General features: G+C 46.5%; 1 protein-coding gene across 1 annotated transcript in view; it reads right to left on the reverse strand.

Annotated features, from left to right (window-relative positions):
• LOC119453342 (glutamate receptor ionotropic, NMDA 2B-like) overlaps positions 1 to 23,469 on the reverse strand; it is a 235,642-nt gene that overhangs the window by 69,576 nt on the left and 142,597 nt on the right. The window contains 1 exon segment of the mRNA XM_049667812.1: positions 4,482 to 4,640. Within this exon segment, the coding sequence (XP_049523769.1) occupies positions 4,482 to 4,607 (126 nt within the window). The 5' untranslated portion in view covers positions 4,608 to 4,640.

Below are 23,469 nucleotides of genomic sequence, written 5' to 3' on the forward strand. Positions count from 1 at the left end.
AGAAGTCGGCAACAAATATCGCAGAGGTAAGTAAACAAAATGGAACCAGGGCGCGCACTAAGCACAAGTACTGAGAGAGAGAGAGAGAGAGATAAAACTTTATTGTGTTCATGATGGGGTCTGGGGGCGGCGGGGGTTGGGAGACTAACCCCCAGGCCTCCCCTTCCTCAGACGGCGGCAAGCCCTTGCTTTCGGGCGGCGTCTTCGGCCATCCGGACGGCCCAGAGCTGCTCTTCTGGGTCCAAGCTGAGCAGAAAAGTCTCCCACTACTCGGCCGTAGTTATGATTCGTATAGCGTTAGTGCGGTGGGTGTTGGTGGGTGTAGCTTTCGGGCATGCCCAGATGATGTGATCGAGGTCAGCGCGTGCCTCGCAGGCTTTGCAGAGTGGGGAGTATGCATCGGGGTAAATTCGGTGGTATAGTACGGGGTTTGGGAACGTTCGCGTCTGAAATAGTCGCCCAGTGGTGGATTGTGATTTATTCAGTGTTTTGTGTGCTGGTGGATAGCGTAATCGCTCTCTGCAAAGCAGCGAAGATGTCGGCAACAGGAAATTGAAGTTGGCTACCCAGAACTGAAGAAGTCGTCCACAGAAGCAATCCAGTGGGAAGAAATAGATTAAGCGAATAAAATTCTACCAAAGTGTGAATTGAGCGAGAAGCGTTGAGCTAAGAAGTGAAGAAGGAGCAGTAGAGTGAAGACACTTCAGTCAAAATCAAAGACGGCTTCGCTTATCACCAATTCCTACATACGCGTGAGAATCGCCTATTTCTGTCTAGCGTTCACGGTCTGCTGCGTTCTTTGTAATGTACCTGGTGTTGTGTGATGGCAGAACGCTGGTATGTTCTTCTCGTTTGCTTAGTATCACTATAATCGGAAAACTTAGGATTTACGAAAACTTAGAATTTGTAGAGTATGATATACATACTTTACAAATTTAGGGGATTTCTTGCTAATACATGGGCATTCATCACAAAAAAAAACACTTATCGGAACTCAACGCTTCTGAAATGTTTCAATAAACGTTTAAAAATGATGGTACAATTCCAGAATAAAAAAGGTAATGTTAAGAGCTCTGTGAAAGAAAAACAGTCACCAAATTTTTCTCTAGTGCGTCTTCTAGAGCATTTAACACTAACGAACTTACCTTACACGTGAATCAACTAATATCACAATTGGAAAAAAGTACCTCCGAAAAAGTCACAGGCCTGCGCGGCACACCAAGCACAGTCACACCATAAGCTGGTGGAGCGAGCGGCTTAAGAGTAGCGATGTCGACACCACGCACACCAGGGTCTTCGCGACAAAGTCTCTTTGCCTTGTTTTGACGAGAGCGATCTCAACTGTCCGCCCGGCTTCGACGGCGAGCTGTGGTTTGTAATGCTCTCTGCACAGCAGTCTGCTGAGCCCGATGATGCTTGGTTGTAGCGGCGCACGTAGCTCTACGATTCGCTTCTTCAGCAGCGGTTCGTACCTTGCGAGGAGACGCCATAACGTGTACCAAAGAGGTACCGAGAATACATGACGCACATCTCACATCGGGATCGCGTTTATTGCGCGCCTCGTCTGAATTGCATCTCGTCGTCTGCGCCTGTGCGTGCGGCTTTTTCAGGCGCCTTAACTAGATGGCGCCACCATACTGGCGGAGGCTCGGGTCGTCTACGCCTGCGCGCCTGCCTAGGGCGCGTTTATAAGGCATTTTTCAGACGGTGATAGCAAGTGCTTGCGTGGCTCAGTGGAAAGTATCCGGCTCCCACGCAGCGGGCCTGGGTCCGATCCCGGCGGAGACCAGGTAAATATTTTTCGCATTTCGGGCGATAGCGGTTACGCAGCGGTGGCAGCAGACAACAACGCGAACCGAAACGGCTATTAGAATGAGCCCATAACTGGTTTCGCTGTAAGAAATCGCGTAGGCTAAATAACAGCTCCTTGAACTTAGATGCCCTGCTCTTTCGGTATTCTTTAGACTGTTGAATAACTGCTGCTTATAGAATTGTGACATACTCTTTCTTTCTATTCCGAGCTCTCAAGCTGTATTCTGTATTTGCGCCGAATAAATTATTATTGCTATTATTATTCTTGTTATCATTACTTCAAAATAAGGTGCTCGATTCTTTCGATATTGCATAGTATTTGACCATTTGTATTTGGTGTTACCAATAAACAATTTCCTCCCAGTGGAAGCTAGAATATACATGCTTAGTTTCCTTGTAGCAGATTCAAATTGGGCAAGCCACAGCTTAAGCAATGTATTTCAGCGTCTCGAAAAAAATTTCCATATGACAACTACGGAATTATGCGTGGGATCCCAAGCGAATAAAAAAAGGTGAAGTACGACCTAAATTTTTACCTTTACAAGTAACATTGTGTGTCGCTGCGACTGTGTAGCTTTCTAGAGCGACGACACGAAATTTGCACCGGCTTATTACAGTATACGGCGGTCAAACATCTCTATATTTGTGTAATTTTTCGTGGCTTCGCCTTTACTTATAGTAACTTGAGTCAACAACTTCCGTCCTTCGCTAACTTAGCTTCTCCTGAGGCACTAATATGCTGCGGCAAAGGCAGCGTTTCAGGATTACATTCGGCTGCCAAAGCAGCTTGCTGTTGAAGCGCCTATCAGTCTTCGTCTTAGCGGGCTGTCTAGCCTGCCAAACAGCTCTTTATTTGCCTAATTAAGGCTTGCCTTGGGGCTAGTTTGAATATCATACTTATAAAACAGCGCTGCAAACTTAAACGTACACAGGGAAGAAAACAGCACAGACGAGGCGCCTCGTCTGTGCTGTTTTCGTCCCTGTGTACGTTTAGGCTTGCAGCGCTGTTTTATAAGTACAAACACCTTTATTTACACCCTATTCCATGGATCCATTTGTATTTCCCGATTGCAACTTACTTCAACAATTTCATCCTTACTTTGTTTGGCTGGCTTCTCCTCAAGCAGTGTCCTACTGCAGCAAAGCCAGAGTCCCAGCTGTGCACTGGCAGCTACAGAAAACCGTGCGAATGTAGCTCACGGATGTGACCACTGTGGGACGGCGATCTCACTCACACTTTGCTTCACTCAGACTCCGACTCAATCAAACCTTAGTCTGGCGCCACCGCGAAGCCTACGCCTAACCTACGCAATGCATGGCGCGCCGGTGCTCGCGGACGCTGAGACACGCGTCATGCGGCAGCCGTGCTCCTCCCTCGCACTTCTTTCTGGACATGCCGCGCCATATAGTGGCGCCTCCGAGAAGTGCGCGTGCGGCCTCCGAGATTAGAAGCATGGCGCGCCGGTGCGTGTGAAGGCCGAAAATTGTTCCCTCGCTCGTCACGCCCCCAGTGGCCCCACGTTGGTGACAGGTCCGTTGAAGAGTGGCACATGCCCATTGTAATAATGACGAGGATCGCTAAAGCGTTGGCGTGAAAGACGTGCATTGAATTGCGGTACATACGCAGTGCATTTGGGGCGCAGCTTCTAAAGCGTCGGGTTGCTGTCTCTCAGGAAGCCGTCTGACGTTGGCTCGATTCGGTATAGCATCGGAGAAATTTAAAGGACTTTTTCGACACTGTATAGGCGGCACATTCCCAGTGACGCATACGTATTTCCTCAAGTAGGCTTCAAAGACGTTCACCGAAGAACGGTACTCACCTACTGGCAGATACCTAGTGACCCCGGTTGGCATCAAAGATGTTAAGCGAAGGCCAGCACAGACCGAGTGGCACGTATTCGGTGCTTCAATTCTGTGCCAAAACGTTTGATCGACGAACTGTACGTACCCAGGCGCGCATCTACAGTGATCCATGTCGGCGTGAAAGAGGTTCGTTGAAGAGGGGCACATATCCACCGCCGTGGCTTAGCCGCTACGGCGTTGCGCTGCTAGGCACGGGGTCGAGGGATCACATCCCGGCCGACGCGGCCGCATTTCGATGGGAGCGAAATGCAAAAACGATCGCGTCCTGTGCATTGGGGACACGTTAAAGATCCCCTGGTGGTCAACATTAATCCGGAGTACCCCACTACGGTTAGGACTCAGGATTCGTGGTTTCAAATTGTGGTTTTGGCGAGTATAACCACGGAATTCATTCAAGAGTGGCACATATCTACGCATTGCCATGCTCATACTCAGTGTCCCAAGTTGGTCCAACGGTTGGTGTCGAACCCTGTTCCCTCAGCGCAGCTGCCCGATGCGCTTACCCATTCGATCATGGACTACGCAGTGGCCTAGGTTGGCGAGAAAATGGTTAGGTATAGATACATAGACAGTTAGCCCCTCGGAAAGTGTGTAAAGCACAAGGAATGCGAACGCAATAAACGTTCGTAAAACGAGCAACAAAGAAAAGACCGAGTACGTGCACTGCCTTCCTTGATTTCCTTGTCCCTCGTTTTTCGCGTTGTTTTACAAGATGACCCAACACCTATTCAATTACTTCACTACAATTCTCAGTCGTTCAATTGCTCACACAGAGAGCACGAGAGCAATCGGTCGAAGCAACTTGCCTGCTGCACGAAATTCGCCGATGCCTGCGTAGCGGCCGGTAGCAGCAGCGTCGTCTGCAAAAGCAGCGCAGACGACAGCAGGGTGACGAGCGCAGCCGCCGCCGCCCACAGGGCGGCAGCACGCATCGCGCCGTCGTGTGCACCGCGCCGTCCAGGGCACTGCACAAACAGAGGATACAATTTGCATTTGTAATGAGTCAAGCAACTGCCTATGCCTGTTCTACGCACGAACTGGAAGAAAACAAGAAAGAGAAAAGAAGACGACGCGTTGACCCCTTTCGCTGCAACAAGGACCCCAACTGAGGATGTGGTCAATTACACCCTCACAAACCACTTGTCTAACCATGTTCGTCTTCTGCTTGAATTCCACTGCCACGCTTCGTTATGGCGTCCCTCTATTCCAAGGACCAACGGTTTCTAAAGTCTGAGCTTAAAAGGGGCGTGTTTATTGTGTAACTTGTGCTCAGCATCGGGCCGGGGAGTTAAAACCCCAGCCTCCAAGTGGAGGCGCGACCGCGAGCTGAGATTTGTACTGCTGCCGTTGCAGCAGCTTCTATAGCCCGGCGTATGAGCAGGCTCCTTTTTAAGGTGGGTCACATGTAACTGAATCTCAGGCCGCGCCTAATAAACAACAAATATCGCACGCCTCCTTTTCAATTTGTAATAAACCGATTGCTTCAGGTGCAAACAAGATGTTAATCCTGCGGAGTAGTTTGTTATTGTCAACCAGGGAAATTCTTGAGGCTTTCAGGCTTACTCCGGAGTTACCACACGAGAGAATACTTACGCAAGAACATTCTTTCAAACTATCATTCTCGGGTTTGTAGGAGCAACTCGTGCAATACACCGGAGCATTGTCTATTCGTGTCTAATGCTAATTCGCCTAATATGCACTTATTCTATATTGGTACTAATGCAAAACGCCTGCATTCCCATAACACGATAAGATCAGTAGCTGAACATACCGGAATGTTTACCACTGTTTAACCACTTATATCGAAAAAGCTCATCTTTCCACATCTGCTTTTTTGCACATTACTATCTGCAGTAACAGTTAAAAAACTTCACGTCAGCGTTTTCCCAGCGCAAGCGCTATCTTGAGCGCCATCTAATAATTTATTTTATAATCGCTCCCACCGAGTTCATTTAAAGCACGGCACTGGCCGAACCACCTCGTTTAGTTAGAGTGAGCAATGGTAAGATCACATCCTTACATACTTCTATCTAGTAATGAAAGAAGCACACACCTTAGGTTAAAGTTCAAGGAAGCAACTGTCTCAAGCATGCAGCCCCCACGCTGTCCATGAATACTCATCAGCTTGCGGAATCAAAACATTGAGTCTAACCACATGAGTTATACAGGGACACCGTAGAGTCAACCGATACGTTCCGCTAAGTTGTTACAATAACCTGTTGAGATATTAAGAAGCCAAGTACTTGCGCCCCCTGAAATAATACGAACCCAGTCGTCTGGAAATTGATCCGAGCTGAACCGTGAAAACTACCAGAGGGCGGGCAATTCTCTGGCAGTTCGCATCAAAATAATGTCCTTTGCTATCACATTTGGGTGGTGAGCAGCAGCTAGTAAATCTTGCGAGATTGTAGAACAACGCACCTTGATATTCTGATGACTATATTTATCGCCTATTTACAGCTTACGGAGCCAATAACCCCAATATCAACTCCGACCAACGTCAACCCAAGCTTTGTCAACATTAGTCGTGCCCACATTGCTGTTTACATTGGCCCGATGCTAAGTGTATAGTCACTAACGGTGAGCTAACGTTGTCTGATGTAGAATCAACATTTGGACCCTAACAATATGTATAGCCTTCTCTCACCGGAATGAAGTCTTGCGGTACGATACGTTTTATAGAGAGCGGTTATTGGCAAACAGTCTCATATGAATTAAAACACATAGATTGTATATCTTTATGATGAATTAGGCGCATGCGTACAACGAAATCTTCGTGCATGTGGACAAAGTCATCACCTGTTCATGAAATCTTAGAAGAAGCAGCAGCACACCTGTGCACCTGTGCAAAACATCGCAATGTTCACCGTCGCTCAATTTAGGCGTAGCCATGAAAGCTCACGCTTAGCCGGTTTTCTGTAGTACTTGCTCTAGGATGTGAACACTCTAAGAGTGAAATTCGCACAGCCCCTGCTCCGTGACTACGCTGCGCGCAGCACTGCAGCGTTCAACGCGCGCCGGATGATTTGAATTTGAATGAGCGCCGTGGCAGCTAAAATTGGCTCCAACCCGGCCGCGTCAATTTAGGAGAAAGTCTCCACGAAGCACTCTTCTCGTCGCATTGATTGCGTCTCCGAGGGGCGACACGCGCAGTGCTTACAGAATAGTTCGCAGTGATTAAAAAGAAAGAAAAGTTCGTGGCCCTGCGTCCTCTCCAGAATTGGCCCGGCTATCATACGAATTCGAACACCACTCAGAACAAATCAAACATACGACGTAAATGAACATCCTTCAAAAGCGACAAAACGCACCGCTTTTTTCTTTCTTCCTTTCTTTCTTTCCTTCATTTTATGAATGACGATAGGCGTTATTGCTATTTTCAATATAGATGCAAATGACCCCAGTGGAACTTCTAGTTATTTGTTTAATAACTCTTGAATGGTGCTCGAAAGCGGAAATTAGAGCCCCCAATGAGGCAGCGCAGAAAAACATTGGTTGGGCCGTTTTCAAGTCAAACAAGCCCAGCGTAAAATTATTATTGAAGAAAGGTTCATAAACATTGATGAAATGAAATCGGCAGCTAAAGTGCACAGATATTGTACCTCGAATGGAAGAAGAATGAAATGGAGCAAGAGGCCAAGAAAGTTGGCAACCAAATATAGGCTAATCGAATGTGTAAATAGACAACACGGAGACATCTAAAATAACTGACAGAAATGGATATGGTAAATCAGATGCATAAGATAGAATAAAAAGAAGGCCTGCGAGGTTTACGATTACGGCAACAAAGATTTCAGGAGGGAAAAAATTCACCTACGCTTACGATACTCCCTAAGGCGAAATATGAGCGCAGCTCTACACGTGTTTTTATTTCGCGATATATTGGCTGGCGCGGACAATCTGTCTCGTGCAGCACGTTACAAACGGAACGAAGTGTGGCGCGACTGCCTCGCTAGTCAGGAGATCGTCAGAGGCAGCGCCCGTGTGACGCGTGTGCGTGATTCACAGCAGCCGCCGCAGAGAGACCTCCGCTCAGGCAGCGCTTTGTCTCCATATATGGTATCGGTGGCGTCATCGCTGGACCAACGACGCGCGCTACTCTGGCGCCATCTCGTAGTCATCGTCGCCGCAGAGCAAGTCTTGCATGGCCCTACGCTTTACTTCTCAGGCTTTCGCCATACCCTCCTCCTCCGCTTTCCGCCTCGCGCTCTCTTCGCTCTCGCCGCCTTTCATCCCCCCGCTGCACTCCGCGTTCGCTCTTTCATCCTTCGCTGTGCTCGTTCGCTCGGTTACGAGGACGCCGAGAGAGTACGCCGACGCTCTCCGTAAGGAACGGGCGCCCAGGAACGGCGCTCTAAAATCAGTGTGGCAAGTGGCTAGTGGCTTGCTATTTGAGGCCCGAGCTGGCTGCCGGAGGGCGACAACATACCGGGGCAAATATACGCAACAGGATAGAGCATGTTTCTGAAGCAAAAGTCCGGAAAAGACTTAGCACATCCAAATAGAATACCGATATATTTCCCCAGCGCGAAAGGTGTATGTAATGTCCTTCTACGAGAAGCACTGGAATTAAAGCGAATAAAAGCATTAACTGGTCAGCACTAACTGGGGTTCTCGGGGGGCAGGCACCCTGTCAGGCTTTTTTTGCCTTTTCGCCGGTCCCCTAGGCAACTGTATATGTGTGTATATGTGCATATATGTATGTATATATTTTTTTATTAGTTGCCTGAAATAAACTTCAAACTTCAGCAGTCGAGATAAGCAAAATCGTTTAGAGTATCGGTGGGGAAAAAAGCATGAAATAGAATAATAGGATCGGGGTCGTTACATTCATCGGTATGTTTCAATGACGAAGGAAAAGATCAACGAGAGATGGGCAAAATGCTATACTGCTATAGATGTATATAATACGTATAGCTACACTTCCCTAGGCACGCATAATGCTACTCTCGCAGACTGCCTGCAGCGCGTTCAATATGTCTGGGAAAAACCTGTTCATGTAGTTGGGCAAGTCTTGTAAACACGTGCACAACTTGACTTGCTCTCTCTTAACACTATTACTGCGTCTTTTTTTTTCGTCCCTCATTGTATGCTACCGTAGTTTTTTCTCTTATTTGTTAATTAACCTCCAAGTATCACCTCCATAGGTTAGGAACGATGAATAGAACCAGTTTTTCTTTCAACGCAGCCTTCTTTCACAGAGTTGAGAATTGCACTGCAACTGAGAATAATTTTTATGGTGGTGTGCGCAGGATCGGCCTAAAAAAATTTCCCTTTGCTCACAGTGCCGGAATCCCGGCCAAGGGCGCCACGTGTGTTTTCTGTAAACGTTGGCGTAAAGGGAGAGAAAGATGTCGGAAAAGGTTGGCCTGAAATTCTCATTAGGATTCTTCTTATATGTCTGGTCCCTGCGGTATAGTTTTGTAAGGAAGACTTGCAGACGGCAGACGGTCGATTACAATGGGTCTCGACCACGAGGCCTAAACTCCCGCTTCACATCTACCCTTAGCGAAGGCCCCAGAGCTGACGAGTACATCAGCGCGCCATTCACTTTCCTCGAGCATGCCATCCACCGTCCTTCGTCTGCGATACCATTTTCTCTGCGATGCAAATTCATGTCTTGATGTCTGCGGGAAAAGCTGGACGTTCCCCGAAAATGTTCGCGTTAGGCATATTTATAGACATTGCATGCCATCTCGTTCACCACGAAGCGTTGTGAATGTCTCTGTACTCGTAAGCAGTTGAGGAGAATGAGCGCAGTGAGCAGACAGCGCTCATCTGCGCTGCTGCCGGGTTCGTTTTTTCATTACACTCGTTAGACTAAAAAACACATTCATCTCTAAGAGTCAGTCTAATATACAGCGGTATGTCAAGCAAGAGGTATGTCCAGTGTCTTTTTACTTTAGTAGGTGGTTATATTTGGACCGGTTGTTGTAGAATAGCTCAGATTTTAATGGTTATCACTGAGACGAAGTACTAATTTCAAAAAGAAATTGAAGACATAAACACAGAAGGGTATGTCCTTTGTGCTTCGTCAACGAGTTGCATTTTCGTTACCTCACGTCGTTCGGCTTCCTTTACGCCTTTTTTTTCTTTACCGTTTATTCCTGCTGTACGAAAAAGAAAATTTGTTAACCGCGCGAGCGCTACAAATTTACTTATAATTTCGCGGGTGCTGCTGCGCAGCCTTCGTCTAGCAAGAATTCGTCCACTTAGCCCATGATCTACTCTGATGCGAAGCAAAACTCTCTTTTACACTCTCACGTGTCCCCACGTTCATGTCATGTAGTCGCATGCCACTCTCATATGGCAGTCACAAAGTCACGTGGCCCTATGATATGACTGTAACGTAGTCATATGCTCTCGTCATGTGGCCTAACATAGTCCCGTGCCCCTATGATGTGACTGTACCGCTGTTGTGATATATTCGGAGGCCCCTGCCAAGGGACAGTGCGTAGTCACACGGGTCTCTGATGTGACAGTCACGTAGTCACGTACACCTGTCATGTGACTGTCACGTGGTCACATGCTCTTGTCCACTTCGTCACATTCCCTGTCGTAATTGCCACGTAGTCACATGCTCCTGTCACGCAGTCGCATCCTATGATCAAATAAGTGAAAACAATGAATCCAAACACAAAACAAGTATAGCCATCGTTTGCTGAAGTATCAAACGAAACGTAATTAGGCAAACGACGTCTGAAATTCAACAGTCAGTAAGTGCAGCCATCATGCATGGGTCATTAGGCACCCTTCTGCCGACCCGCTTGCGAGTTGTAGCAGTAGTTAACGGTGCTTGTTAATCTCCAGAGGCCCTTTGAGTGCGATGAACGCTCGTGTTCACAGCATTAATTTAGTAGGGAACATCTAGCACGACCGTGGGAGCGTTTGCCCAGATTAATACTAGAAAAATTGGGCATCAATTTTGCTCCTCTGCCTTGCACTAATTTCCTATACACGAAATTGCAATGTACGCACTAAGATGTACACCATTACGTTACAAAAAAGAAAACGCTTCCAGAAAGATTAATAGCACACACTGAGTCACACAAATAATTAGAAGTATGTAGCTGTTCTAACTTTCGAGGGTATCGCGCCGGAACTGAAGCAGCTCTGCTTTGCTTGCTTGCTTGCTTGCTTGCCTTCGAGAGTGGCTCGTACTGCTTTGTGTCGGCAGCTTTTGTTTTCTTTGTTTCCAGATATAAAGTGCAGTGAACGAATCCCCCACTTGCTAAAACACAGTGAAATGCACTCCCGATGCAGCAGACAAAGATGACGAAGACGAAGTGAGATGTTGAAGGATTATGTTGTCGTAAGGTTCTTGTACCCTTGATAATGGTTGGAAACTCTTATCGTGAGGCGTCCGCCAATACTGGCGCGCCACTTGAACTGTAGCGCCAATTCCCATCGTAAGCGACTGCGGAATGAATACAACGTTTCTTTCTTTCCTTTTCTTTCCGTTCCTTTTCTTTTCTTTCTTTCTGTCCCTCATTCGAGATTCGACTCAAACTTCACTCATGTTTCGGTAAAATTAGTATACGAACGCTGTCACAACAAGGCGCCTTCTCTCTTTCTCTCTCTATTTTTTTTTTTTTTTGCTTTTTCAAGACCAGAAATTATAAGTGCAGTTTCATGCTGTCTAATAAGTTGTGCTTCATTGTCTTTTTTTTCATTTACGGCTCATGTTTCCGCTCATCAATGAAGCAAATATCTCCAACAATCTGTGAACGTGGCTCGCTCTCCACGAGCACCCGCCCCTCCGTAAACAAAACAGTGAGTGAGTTTCGGGGCCCACGTTTGCGTGATCCATCTTCTTCTCCTTCACAATCCAGTCCCTTCCTAAATGCCACCCGACCTCGCAACCCACTCTCCTTTCGCTAATTTCCGCACCCAGAGTCACAACTGTAGCCTCTCCAAGAAGTAAATCAAAAGACGACGAGACCATCAAAAGAGAACTACATAGAACAACAAAAGCAAGGACTATCAAAACTCGCGGTCATAAAGCGAACATCAGCTCATCGCCTTGCGCCCTTGTACGCGGACGCAGGAAGCTGAGGGAATTGGGGAGCAGGAGGATGGGGAAAGGATAAAAGGGAGATAGGAGAGGGTGGCTTGGTATATAGGGTTGTGTCGGCAACACGACGCCATAGTCTGCGCGCTGAGGCCGCAGTCTCTGAAGGAGCCCACGGCAAGGCCGTGCTATGTGAGCGGCCCACCGTGCTTCCTCTGTCGCTGCCGTTACCAAACGCGAGGGGAAGAGAGGGTGAGGGGGAAAGGTGGGGAAGGAGAGTCCGAGATTTATGACGGCAATCGGAGCACGCGAGCGTGGCCGTGCCCTTGCCTGCGCTGTTGGTCTTTCCCGCTAGGGGTCACCCTGGCCTTCCTTCACGTTTTCCCACCGCTTCCTCCTCTTTGCTCCTCCCTCTCCCTCCCTCCCTTTGTTTTTTTACCCTCCAATTTCCAATCTACTCCAGCCGCAGCCACCTCTTGTCCTTTCCTACAGAGATGTTCTCTCAAGTTTTCGATAGCGTTTGTTCGGGTTCTTTTTATCTTTCTTTTGGTTTCAGGCTCCTATTTCTTTTTTGTGCCCCTTCTAACATTTTTCATTTCTCCCCTTTCGGGAGCTACTAAAGTATTCAACGTTGTTGAAACTCTAAATCTGTTGATGCGAGCGCACGCTTTGGTGGAGTGCGCGGGAAGACGAAGAGCCCAAGGAGATTGCAGTTTATGCTCACGCGTACCATTGGGTGACATTGTAATGTAGGCGTAAGGGTTCGAAAGGAGTGCGCAGTTGACATATCGTGCACGCATGAAAATGCGAAGATATCCATCCTCGAGTTCAATTAAATTCCCGCGCGGCTGCTCAATGTTCGCTGTCCAAGAAAGAAAACGGGAAATCGGGTCAGCAGCAATCCTCTCTGCAAGTAAACAATATGAGAGACTGCTTTCGTGTAACCTTAATATTTCATGCCCAGCTCTGCGAACGCTCACAGTACTGCTCGAGTTCGAAGCAGTGACAGTAATGGCACTTAGTAGCGGCAGATAAATGAGGACCCATTGCGTGTGGACCTTAGTCTTTAGATACGTTCGTTTGTACTGGGTCAATCGCGAAGACGGTGATGTCAATTACGCATGCACGCACACCGGAGAAATTCACTGAATTTTATACAAAAGGTATCGCAATACGATGAAAGTGCCGCGCAGTGGCCGTTAACTGAACACCGTCATCGCACCGTCTCAGTGCATTACGAAAGCTGCCAAACTATAGTGTATAAGCAGCAAACGTAATCATCATCAGCCTATATTTTATGTCCACTGCAGGACGAAGGCCTCTCCGTGTGATCTCCAATGACCCCTGTCTTGCGCTAGCTGATTCCAACTTGCGCCTGCAAATAATAACTCACTAATGTAATAACTCACCTTAAATAGCAGCAGCGGCAACAACTAAACTGCATATAAGACACACCGTATGGTTAGTGCCATGATTGTGTGTCTATGATGAAGCCTTTCTATGAGCAAGACTCAATCTGCGATCGGCAGTTGAGTAGTTGTAAAGTGAAAGACAGTAAGTGTACCAAAGTCATTTATCGGCTTCCGTCTTTAATAACCCATTCGTTCCTTAATTAATAGCCACTCAGCCAATCAGCAAGCCGGTCGGTCGGTCAGTCAGTCAATGACATCGGAAATGTTGACAGCTTTCTTCGCTGTGTTTTTGCGCAACATTGCATTATCCTCTGAAGGAATATATATATATATATATATATATATATATATATATCGACAAAGACGCGTCGTGGTCATCGCGAGAAGACGACGGGAAGCTTTGGACGACAGACTATACGCCATCTTGCCGTTTAGCTGCAGTGTGCTCTGTAGATAGCTTGTCAATCTAAACTTCATTTATATCGCTACCCGTACTCTCTCTCTCTCTCTCTCTCTCTCTCTATATATATATATATATATATATATATATATCATTGGGTACAGAGTACATTTTTTATTGAGTATTTGAGCACCACCGCGCTATACTCGCTTAACTGGCGCTTCGAAGTTCCGAGTAAGCTAACTTAACAAGCTAGATTGATTCAGTGGTTGTCTTCGGTGTCTCGCCGCCGGCTGTGCCCCACTAATTCAAGTATAATTAAGTCTTGTACAACGTACTAGACAGCGCAAACCAAAGCAAGAAGTATAGAAGACAGAGAGTTCACGAAACTGTCGTTCGCGCCGCCATTCTCGAGCGAGGTATTATTAGGTTGCCCAGTACTGGCGCAAGGGTCCGAACCTTCTATATTATTAAGGCTGAAGTCCCAGCGCTAACGCAGCGTCACTGGTGATCATGGCTTTCTGAGTTGGCTGCATCCGCAAATGGCATGCCGCGGGTCATCGGGAACGACAGAGTTCGGTCCTCGGGTGGAATGCGTCGTTCCAATTTGCGTGCACGGGTAGAGCGACTTTTAATGAAAACGCCCAGCGCACACGCACACAACGTGGTTGATAATAAGTGCCTGCCGGAGTTATTAATAAATTAAAAACCGCGTGAGGCATAGCACGTCAGGTGCATCCTGCGACTCAGGACCACGTATATTCAAGGACATACGCACATGCATATTCGCCTGCTTTACGGGGATCGCGCGTCGTGTAGCCTATATCGGCTGACAGCGCGGCACTTTTTAAGGGACCATAATATAAACTGTGCGGAACCAACGTATATGCTTGAATACATGTGAAACGAAGCTTTTCAGAAGGGGTTACTCAAATGTAGAAAGTGTTGTAAAATTTGTATTAAAATGCTAACTTGGGCCGTTTGGTACATGTCGGAAACAACGAGCAACAGCGCAAAGAACGGGACGTACAGGCTGAGACAGACGAAGCGCTGACTATCAACCAATATTTTGATTGCCCTGTTGCGCAATAAAATATTGGTTTATAGTGAGCGCTTCGTCTGTCTTAGTCTGTACGTCCTGTTTATTGCGGTGTTAGTTGTTCTTTTTTTTTAGTTATAAAACTGTTCATCTTCTGAAACGTGTTTTGCCCAATACGTGCTGTCCGAATCCATGATGATGATGATGATGATGATTTAATGAAACGAGACGGTGACAAATAGTCACCTAGCCTGATTAATTTAATCGGGTAGGCTATACGTGTTTTTTTATCTGTGAAGTTAACATTTCCTTAGTCTTTTTTTTTTTCTTCCTTCCAAATCTACCTTGAACCGGTACCTATGGGTGTAAGAGATCCGGTCATATAAATCTCTTCGCTGATTTTTTTCCACCGATAATCTAAACGTATCCTCCTTATCTCGACTGCTGACCGGTTGATGCTTCCGTCCACTTTAAACCCAAGCGCTTCTGGAAGGTGTACGTCACGAACGGTTCTCACTGGGTTAATCCCTTCGCATTCCATTAGGATGTGCTGAGTGGTCTCCGGATTTTTGCGGCAGCTAACAGGTGCCTCATCTAGTTCCTAATATTCGCTCTGGTATGTTTTGGTGCTTAGGCAACCGGCTCGAGCCTGAAATAGCAAAGCACTGCCCTTTGTGTTATCGTACAGCTTTTCTCTTCTAATTTCTTTCTTCTCATTCTTGTAAATCTCCATGGTCCTTTTTGTTTGCAGTCTTTGCATCCAATTCACCGTCTCTGTTTCTCTACACTTTCTTTCTGATGACCCCTCGTTGTCTATTTGCAGCTTCAATTATCCTGTACTTGGTTTCCAACTTTCTTAACCTCCACGTCTACGTCCCAGTGCCGGCGCCGTCTGGATAACAAACGCAGATCTTGAAAGCTGTGCTTTTGCTGGTTGCACGCGGCGGAAGTGATTGGGGGAGCCGGAAACACGTCATAGACATCAGGTTTTTGGACACCACGTGTAGCCTGCTCGTCAAGACGCTGCCACGTGACCCACGCGGCTTCGGATTACACTGTCACCGAGATCGGCCCCATTTTCAATGCCTAATTTATAGGACCCAAAAAGTTTACTATTCCACTGCCTCAAGACTGGCCCATTTTATGCGGCCTGAACCATCAGAATAGAGGCTTGCACTGGGGCTAGTTGGAATAGCATACTTGGAATAACAACTTGGAATAACAGTTTGGATAACAGTTGGAATAACAGTTGCAATAACAACTGCCCTAGTTCGAGATAAGCTAGTGCGGTTGGGAGTGCGTTGCACTCCCAACTCTGTGCGTTGCAGCAAGGCCAACAAGTCAGGAAATTGTCAGTAATGCGTGCGATGTGCATAGAGGTGTTACGAATATAAGACAGGATATAAGGCAGAGCTTCACACAGTTGCAGCAAGAGTGCCAAGCTTGCCAACAGTCCGCGCTACCGGTGCCATTATAGTGAAGCTAAGATTCATAAGACTTGTTACAATAACCTAGCTTTTAGAAATTAACTTTTTCATCCCCCAGTCTACGTGTCTTCGCAAAACAATCACCCATTCAATGTGGATGTTCCGTCATGCCGCACAAATATCTGTGATGCTTGTTTTTGCCACAACCAAGCAGTGACAAGACTGACGTCACTGCGACCCATGATTCTGCCGCCTTCAAGAAGGCCCTAAATGCTATATCTTGTTAACCACTCCTCTCTGTAATGGCCTCGTGACCTGAGAGAATGTAAATAAATGAATAAATAAACAGACAAGCACACAAATAAATTTAAAAATTTTCTGGAGGACCAATATCAATGGTCGGTCCACTGTCTCAATGCCATGTTGGTTTATGCCGAGAGCTACTATTCGACGGTAATATTAGGCAGCAAATATCTCTATCAGTAACTGAGAAGCAAACCCCTGATTATGCCGAAAGCTGCCTAAGAATCACAACCAATATTGCAGTAGTTCTGAGATGTGCATGGAAATAACTGAGGTTGAACTAGACATAGTATGCACCACAGTGTAAATGACAACGCGGCAGGTCATCGCCACGAAAGGACTCATCAGCGGGGTGCGGAACTTAGCCGCTCCCTACTCTATGAGTGTCACCTAAGCTTTAGGTCTGCACTCCTGCTATTTCCACTCAAAATTTAAACCCGACACGAGATCTAGACCGTCCGGCAAGGAGCACTGCTTGAGTAACCGCCATTCACGTGCTTCCCATACGTTTCCTTCAGATGTACCCAAGTGTGGACCCACCGATGGCCCTATACGCGCATCCTATAATTACAATCTCTGCTGAGCGCCATGTGATAACAACCAAGAATATGCTCGTCGAGCTCACCAAATCAATAATTACTCAGATAAACTAGCGCGTATGTGTGTGCGCCAGCGTAGAGAGCGGAGCTGAATTTCAAAGCACATGAAAAAAAATCAACATTTCCCTTACGGTCATTGCCCCATATGAGGGGCAATGACCTGTTCAGAGCGCTTTATCGAAATCATTCCTACGCGACCGAAATGAGATACTGCCTAAAAAAGGAGCAGTTAGGCCGTTTCCTGAACGTTCTCCGAGACCTAACCATAACTCTGCGCGAACGCACCACGGTTTCAAAATGGTCAACAAAAACGGGGGTTTCAATAGAATACCTTTCGTACATAGCGTGTAGGACCGCGCAGATAATGGCTGTTTCTCATTTTGTAGCGTTGTGGTTTAGAGAGAAAAAAAAAATCACGCAAACCCCAGGTACTATGGGAATCAGTATCAAGTGAAGCTTCGATCAACCGGCCAGGCCAACGGCTCATCACGATTAGAAACGTGCAGCGAATTTCAACGACGAACGCGTCCTGTAACGGTCAATCAGCGGTGGTAGTGGTTATGGTGTTGGGCTGCTGAGCACAAGGTCGCGGGATCGAATCCCGGCCACGGCGGCCGCATTTCGATCGGGGCAAAATGCAAAAAACACCCGCGTACCTAGATTTAGGTGCACGTTAAAGAACCCCATGCAGTCCAAATTAATCCGGAGGAACTACGGCGAGCCTCATAATCATATGGCGGTTTTGGCACGTAAAACCCCATAATTTAACGGTCAATCAGCCACGTTGGCGTACCTTGCAGAGCAAAGGTAAGTTTTATTCGGCGGCGATACTCTCGAACAATCAGTTTCGACGATGCTGTCCCCTTCACGTGATTTCACATGACTCAGAACCGGACGGGTTCCTGGCACCGTTCGAAGGTAGCGAACTTAGCATAGCGCCAGATGCGCTGTCAGCCATACGCAGGCCAACGCGTTCGTTGCCGAGTCGCGCGAAACCTCGCCAAGCTCTGGTGTCACCGACAGCGACCGCTTCTACTCAGCGAGACAGCCAATAACGATGACGACGATCACCATGACAAAGGCGATGACGACATGCGAAATCGCGGTGAGGTGGGCACATACAGCTTCGCTTTAATCATGGTGCCCAAAAAAGCTGGGGTCACGGGACCAGAACCTCAGCATAAGATAGAGCTTGAAAAAAATAGAGACCCTATAAAACTAGCGTAAGGCCGCGCTATGCTCCACCAATACAAAAATGGCCGCTGATGAGTCTTTCCGCCGCCGCTAATGCAATGAAAAAAATATATATAATAATGGTGCTGACAGGACAACTTGCTTGCTGAACGGTGTACACACGAACTGAACTCACGATACAAGAACTTTCATTCCCTTAAAGGAATGACAAGGACGGCTTTCCTCAAATATACAACTTTCGTTCAAGGTGTATGCCCGTCAGCATGGTGCGGTGAATATATAAATAAATCTCCCGTCAGACAGGTGTCACTAGCAATTGGTAAACGTCGCAGTTAGGAAGAACGAGCTCGACGGCCCATTCCTTTCGTTCTAACATCTGAGAACAATACGAGTGTCTAACCATCAGTTTCGATTAACCGACGGCGCCCAGTCCCCTAGTACGAATGAGTGTCTAGACCGTAATCATGACAAATTGCCTTAGGCAGCTTTCTTACAAATAACAAAAAAGTAGACGTAAAGGCGGGGTCGAAACAAGTTCGTGATGGATCTAGTGAGCATGTGAGTGACGTTGACAACTTAGGAATCGATATCAAAATCTACCTCGCAATCAAAAGGCAAACGCAAATCGCAATGATACGCAATGAGCATCTGTTGGGAAACTGGTCGCCAGTGCTAAAGCTTTGACATCAACATTATTTACATAGGTTTGGTGCCAGGTTAGTGCTTGGGTTGCCGAAGCTCTAATCAAATTCTACCGCAGCTTTGGCGTAGCAGTACTGCCGATGTGGTGTTGTGAGGCCTAATAAGAAATCATGATGTTGTAAACAACGGAAGTTTGCGAAAGATCACAACGCTTTCGCCATTCAAACGTTTTGCAGATGTACCCGCCTCCCCCAAGCTCCACGGCGTATCGTTACGAAGTTATGGGATGAAATGTGCTAGACTCTCGCATCAAAGCTGACCCAGAACTAGCAAAAGTATCAACTGATACTCTAGCAACGACCACCGCTAATGCGCAGCCGAGGGTGATTGACGCCACTTTTACCGGTTAATACAGGACACACCAGAAAATTGAAGCGCTTAGTGACTGCCTCAAAGAGCGTGCTTGTGAGATGCAGAAATACATGTATAGTCACGAGACTCAAATATAGCGTGATTCAATAATCGCTTGTCAAGTCTGCTTTTCCTTGTCACTTAGGAGTGTTTTATAAACTAGAAAAAAAAATTTCTTGTAACGTGGTTAGGTCCTCCATGAAACACCAGTGAGTACATAAAAAAATACAGTGTCTTCATGTTTGTTAAGGCAAAAGTCAGTTTTCCTTGCCTACAAAGACAGATGTGTAGGCGACAACACATGATGGACTAGCATGTTGATGCTACATAATGGATAGTTATGCCATCTCGCAGTATTCAAAATGCACCTCGCGGGGGCTTTTTGTCGTTCAATGAATACGCGACAGTCTAGATCAAATTAGTACCAGTTACCTGAGCACTTGACGCAAAACTATGAACACACAGCTTCTATACAATTCAGCATAGACGCCAGATCGTACCCGGAATAAATATTTTATTTCATTGCTTCCGAGTTAGTCTTCAAGATTTTTGAAAGCAATGTCTAATACACTGCGAAACGATTCTCAGGAAGATATTGTATATTGCTGACTTATGACAGGACACTCCCGCGTTAGTCGGAGAACTCTTATATGACTTGAATAACTACTTGAACACTTCAAGAACACATGAACATCAGAACTTCGCAAACTAAACACATGGAATTTTGCATAAATTAAACTGAAAAGCAGCTCGAAGCTTTTCTAAGCTTTTAAACGATTTTTGCTTTCTTCCTAGAAGAGACCACTCTGTCTTCCTTCGAGTTGAGGCCGTATCACTATGTCTAAGGCCGCATCGTCCCATTACGCGGGTTATGTTTATGGATCAAGAATCTTTTCAAGTGTTTTATTTGTTTAGTCAAGTGAGTACTCACTTGACTCATTTCACAGTGCTCATTTCACAGTGGAGAGAATGAATCTGAGAAATAAGTTATTGACTCGAACAGTTTAGAATACCTAATTTTAAATTGAACACCGTCTCGCTAACCATCCCAATTCCGAAGGCTACCCTTTGTTGAGCATGTAGCCCTCAAGTGAACATATTTGCATTGCACGCAAACATAAGCAGTAAAGCAACATTGACACAGGTATCACAGAGACATGGACACTTGACGTTATCGACAGGGCTATAACCGAAAAAGGCTCAGGCTGGCTTCTAGCTCCAAAAACCGAGACACCAGGCTGTGCCTTCTCGTGTTGCGCCAGAGTTGACCACTTGAATGAGAAAACGAGAATAAATAAAAAAAAACTATCCGTTCGGCAAACAGGAGGAAATTAATGAAATTCTTGGCCGGCAAAACAAAAGTTCATTCGTATTCCCTAAGAAAGACAGAAAGCGAAACGGATAAAACAGATGAAAAGAGAAAACACAACTTGAGAGGTAAATCAGTTGCACCGACGTCCTTTCGTATCGTTTGCGCAGGTCAATATAAAGCAGTGCCTCAGAGAGCTTGCGCCACAGCATCTAATCGCTTCCAATCACCAATCGCATGCTACTCACGGCAATATCACGTCCCACCCACCAAGCATCCACGAAAATCGATCGCTTACATAACCAGAGAGCTTCGCCGTCTTCATTCGTCCGGCGACCGCGCTTCTCGATGGTGATGGCAACGTACAACATAGTTATTAAGAAATATGTTTATCCCGCATGCTCGTCGGCTTCGGAACGTGTTTTGTTTTTTGCTTTTCCTCCCATATACCCACAAACGTAGATCAATTCCCACGCAGCAGACGTGCAGTTCTTACGCCTTACGTCGCCTGCAAACCCTCTCCCCATCCACTGGCAATCTAACCATCGTGCACGTGAATCACGAAAGCTTCTCCGAGTGTTGGTTCTTCCTCTGCTTAGCGGTGTACACGTCAAACACGAGCACGCCGTGTGAGTAGTTGCCATACGCTGCCCCATGACGCATTTCTGTACATATCAATTTACTCTGCTGCTCTCGAGAACACGTACGAAAAATGGGCGCAGTATTACCCGTACAGCCTCAAGCTGTGACGTGCATGGCTGACGCAACTCCGACGAACGACAGTTTCACGAGCGGTTCTTTTTTATTTGTTTTCTTTTTCTTTTCCTTTCTTACCTTTTTCCGCCAAGCCTGCAGAGGCGCAGCATAACGGTGCACATGGCAAGTATTTCCTCTCAAAGAGTTTCCCAGAAAAATTACCCGGGGAAACTCGGGCGTCACGATCTTTCGTGTACAACGGGAATTATAGGTAATGCATGGGTTTGTCGGATCTTTGTGTTTGTGGCTTGATACGTTCTCGTGGTTTTACTTGTTACGCTTTAACTTTCTAAACTACCACAAAATCTCATTTCTCTATACGCATGGAAGCAGTAAGACTTGAATGATGATCCTTAGTTGGGGCATTTTGGACGCCATATTTAGCAGGAAATTGCAAATTCGCAACGTCACAATGCCGTTTGAAGGCACAAGGACGAAGCCCAGGCAAATTCATGTCCCTACCCAATCATTCTCATCCTGGCTGAGTCACCACGCTAGCTACTCCCGTATACGCTGTACTCCATCTCCTAAGTTGTGTGCAGCACTGCCGAAGGAACGAGATGCGACCAGGCAATGTCCTTGCGCAGCGGAAAATAGTTCCGGGTGTAGCTGTCTGATTATTGGTGGCATTATATAGTGTTATGTTTTGCTTGGTACGTGATTCGTTACAGCAGTACGTCACATGTCAGGACCCTTGCGCGTACACTTTCTATACCGCGAATTACTAGGGTAATGAGCCGACGACCCGACGCGGATAAGCACATCTCGAGGGGCATTCGGCCTAATGTTCCTTTATTGGCTAAATAATCCTGCAGATTTCACAGTGCTGCAAACGACTCGTGAGATGCAATATAGTACCAGAGTTCCCTCGAGCGATTTTTGTAGGAGACTATGTTTAATTCTGCTTTTTCAAATAGGTCTTCCAAGGCTGTTATTCTATCGTTGTTCATTGTTGTTGACAAACAACACTCCATGGAAACACGTACTTAGAGGAGGAGGTACTGTCTTGCAGACAAAGGGTTGAGATACTTGATTTGCTTGGTAGTAATTAGAAGTACTGGCCACTACTTCGTCGCCGGCTTTGTCAGAAACAAGAAATTCTTAGATGATTGAGGATGAGCACATGAAGGACAAGGATTCCGGCAATAAAACAGATTTCGCAAGCATGCGGTAACAGCCAATCGAATATCAGAAAAAAAATAGAACTACCGCTCAATGACACGTTCTTCCGTTCCCGCGATTATACATAAGAAAAAATTGGTGGTTCCAATGAAATCGACAACATAAAGACACGAAAAAAAAAATGACTTGCCATCCCGGCCCTACGAAAGCAGATGTCCAGCGAAGCTGTTGCAAAACTACCACTACAACTGCTGAGAAGGCTATGCAGTGCTTTATTGATGGTTCGGATGCTTGTTTTAAACTCGTTCTTTATTGAAACCTAACGCTTTTCTGTACGTTCTATGGGTGATTTCAATGAATGCATGCGCTGTTCGCTTTACTTTGCAGAGTGCTTGTAGCCTCTGCATTACGAGGGGGATGAGCCACTGCATTTTCGCTTGCTTAGGGGGTATGAGCCATTGCTGATGTTGATAATTTTTGTTCGCGGACAGTACGCGAAAAATGCCGACCGCCGAGAGGCTAACAGCTTTGCTGTAAAAAAAATAAAGGAACATTAGGTTGTTACGCAATGCCTTGCAGTTAAGCCTAACCACCCAGTAGGCACGTTTTCCTTCTCCTGAACTGGACGAGTGTGCCGAATTGTGCTGCATGGTTGCTTCATGACGAAAGGGGGTAAAAAAAGCGCGAAGGGCAGTTCGCGTTTGTGTTCATTTCTTTATTGCAGTATATACTCCCCGAGACTGCCAGAATTAGTTTTGTTGTCAGTCATGCGCAAGGAACCTGCGATAGCAGAGCCGCTTGCTGCAGACGGGCAGCAAAATGTGTCGCCAGGGCCCAAGGTCATTGCGACGATCACTTGGGTTATTCGCGCCGACTCTCGAGATAAAGAGAACTATGGATTCAAGGCTTTCGCTCGCGAAGTAGTTAGGATAGTAAAGCGCGGTTGTATTTCAACACTAGACGCTCGTAAAGCGCATATATAAACTGTTCCGCGTTGGTTGCGTTAGTAGCTCAAGCCACGTTCTCTAACGTCTCGCAATCTCCATTGACGGGATTTTCCTTTTGCGAGAGATGGCGCAGTTCTACATTGCGAGTAGGATACCAAGATGATAGGACACTACTTCCGGAGGAACCAATGAACGCAGAATGCATTGCCTCGCTCATAGTCA

Source organism: Dermacentor silvarum, chromosome 5 (genome assembly GCF_013339745.2).
Source record: "Dermacentor silvarum isolate Dsil-2018 chromosome 5, BIME_Dsil_1.4, whole genome shotgun sequence".
Lineage (NCBI taxonomy): Eukaryota > Metazoa > Arthropoda > Arachnida > Ixodida > Ixodidae > Dermacentor > Dermacentor silvarum.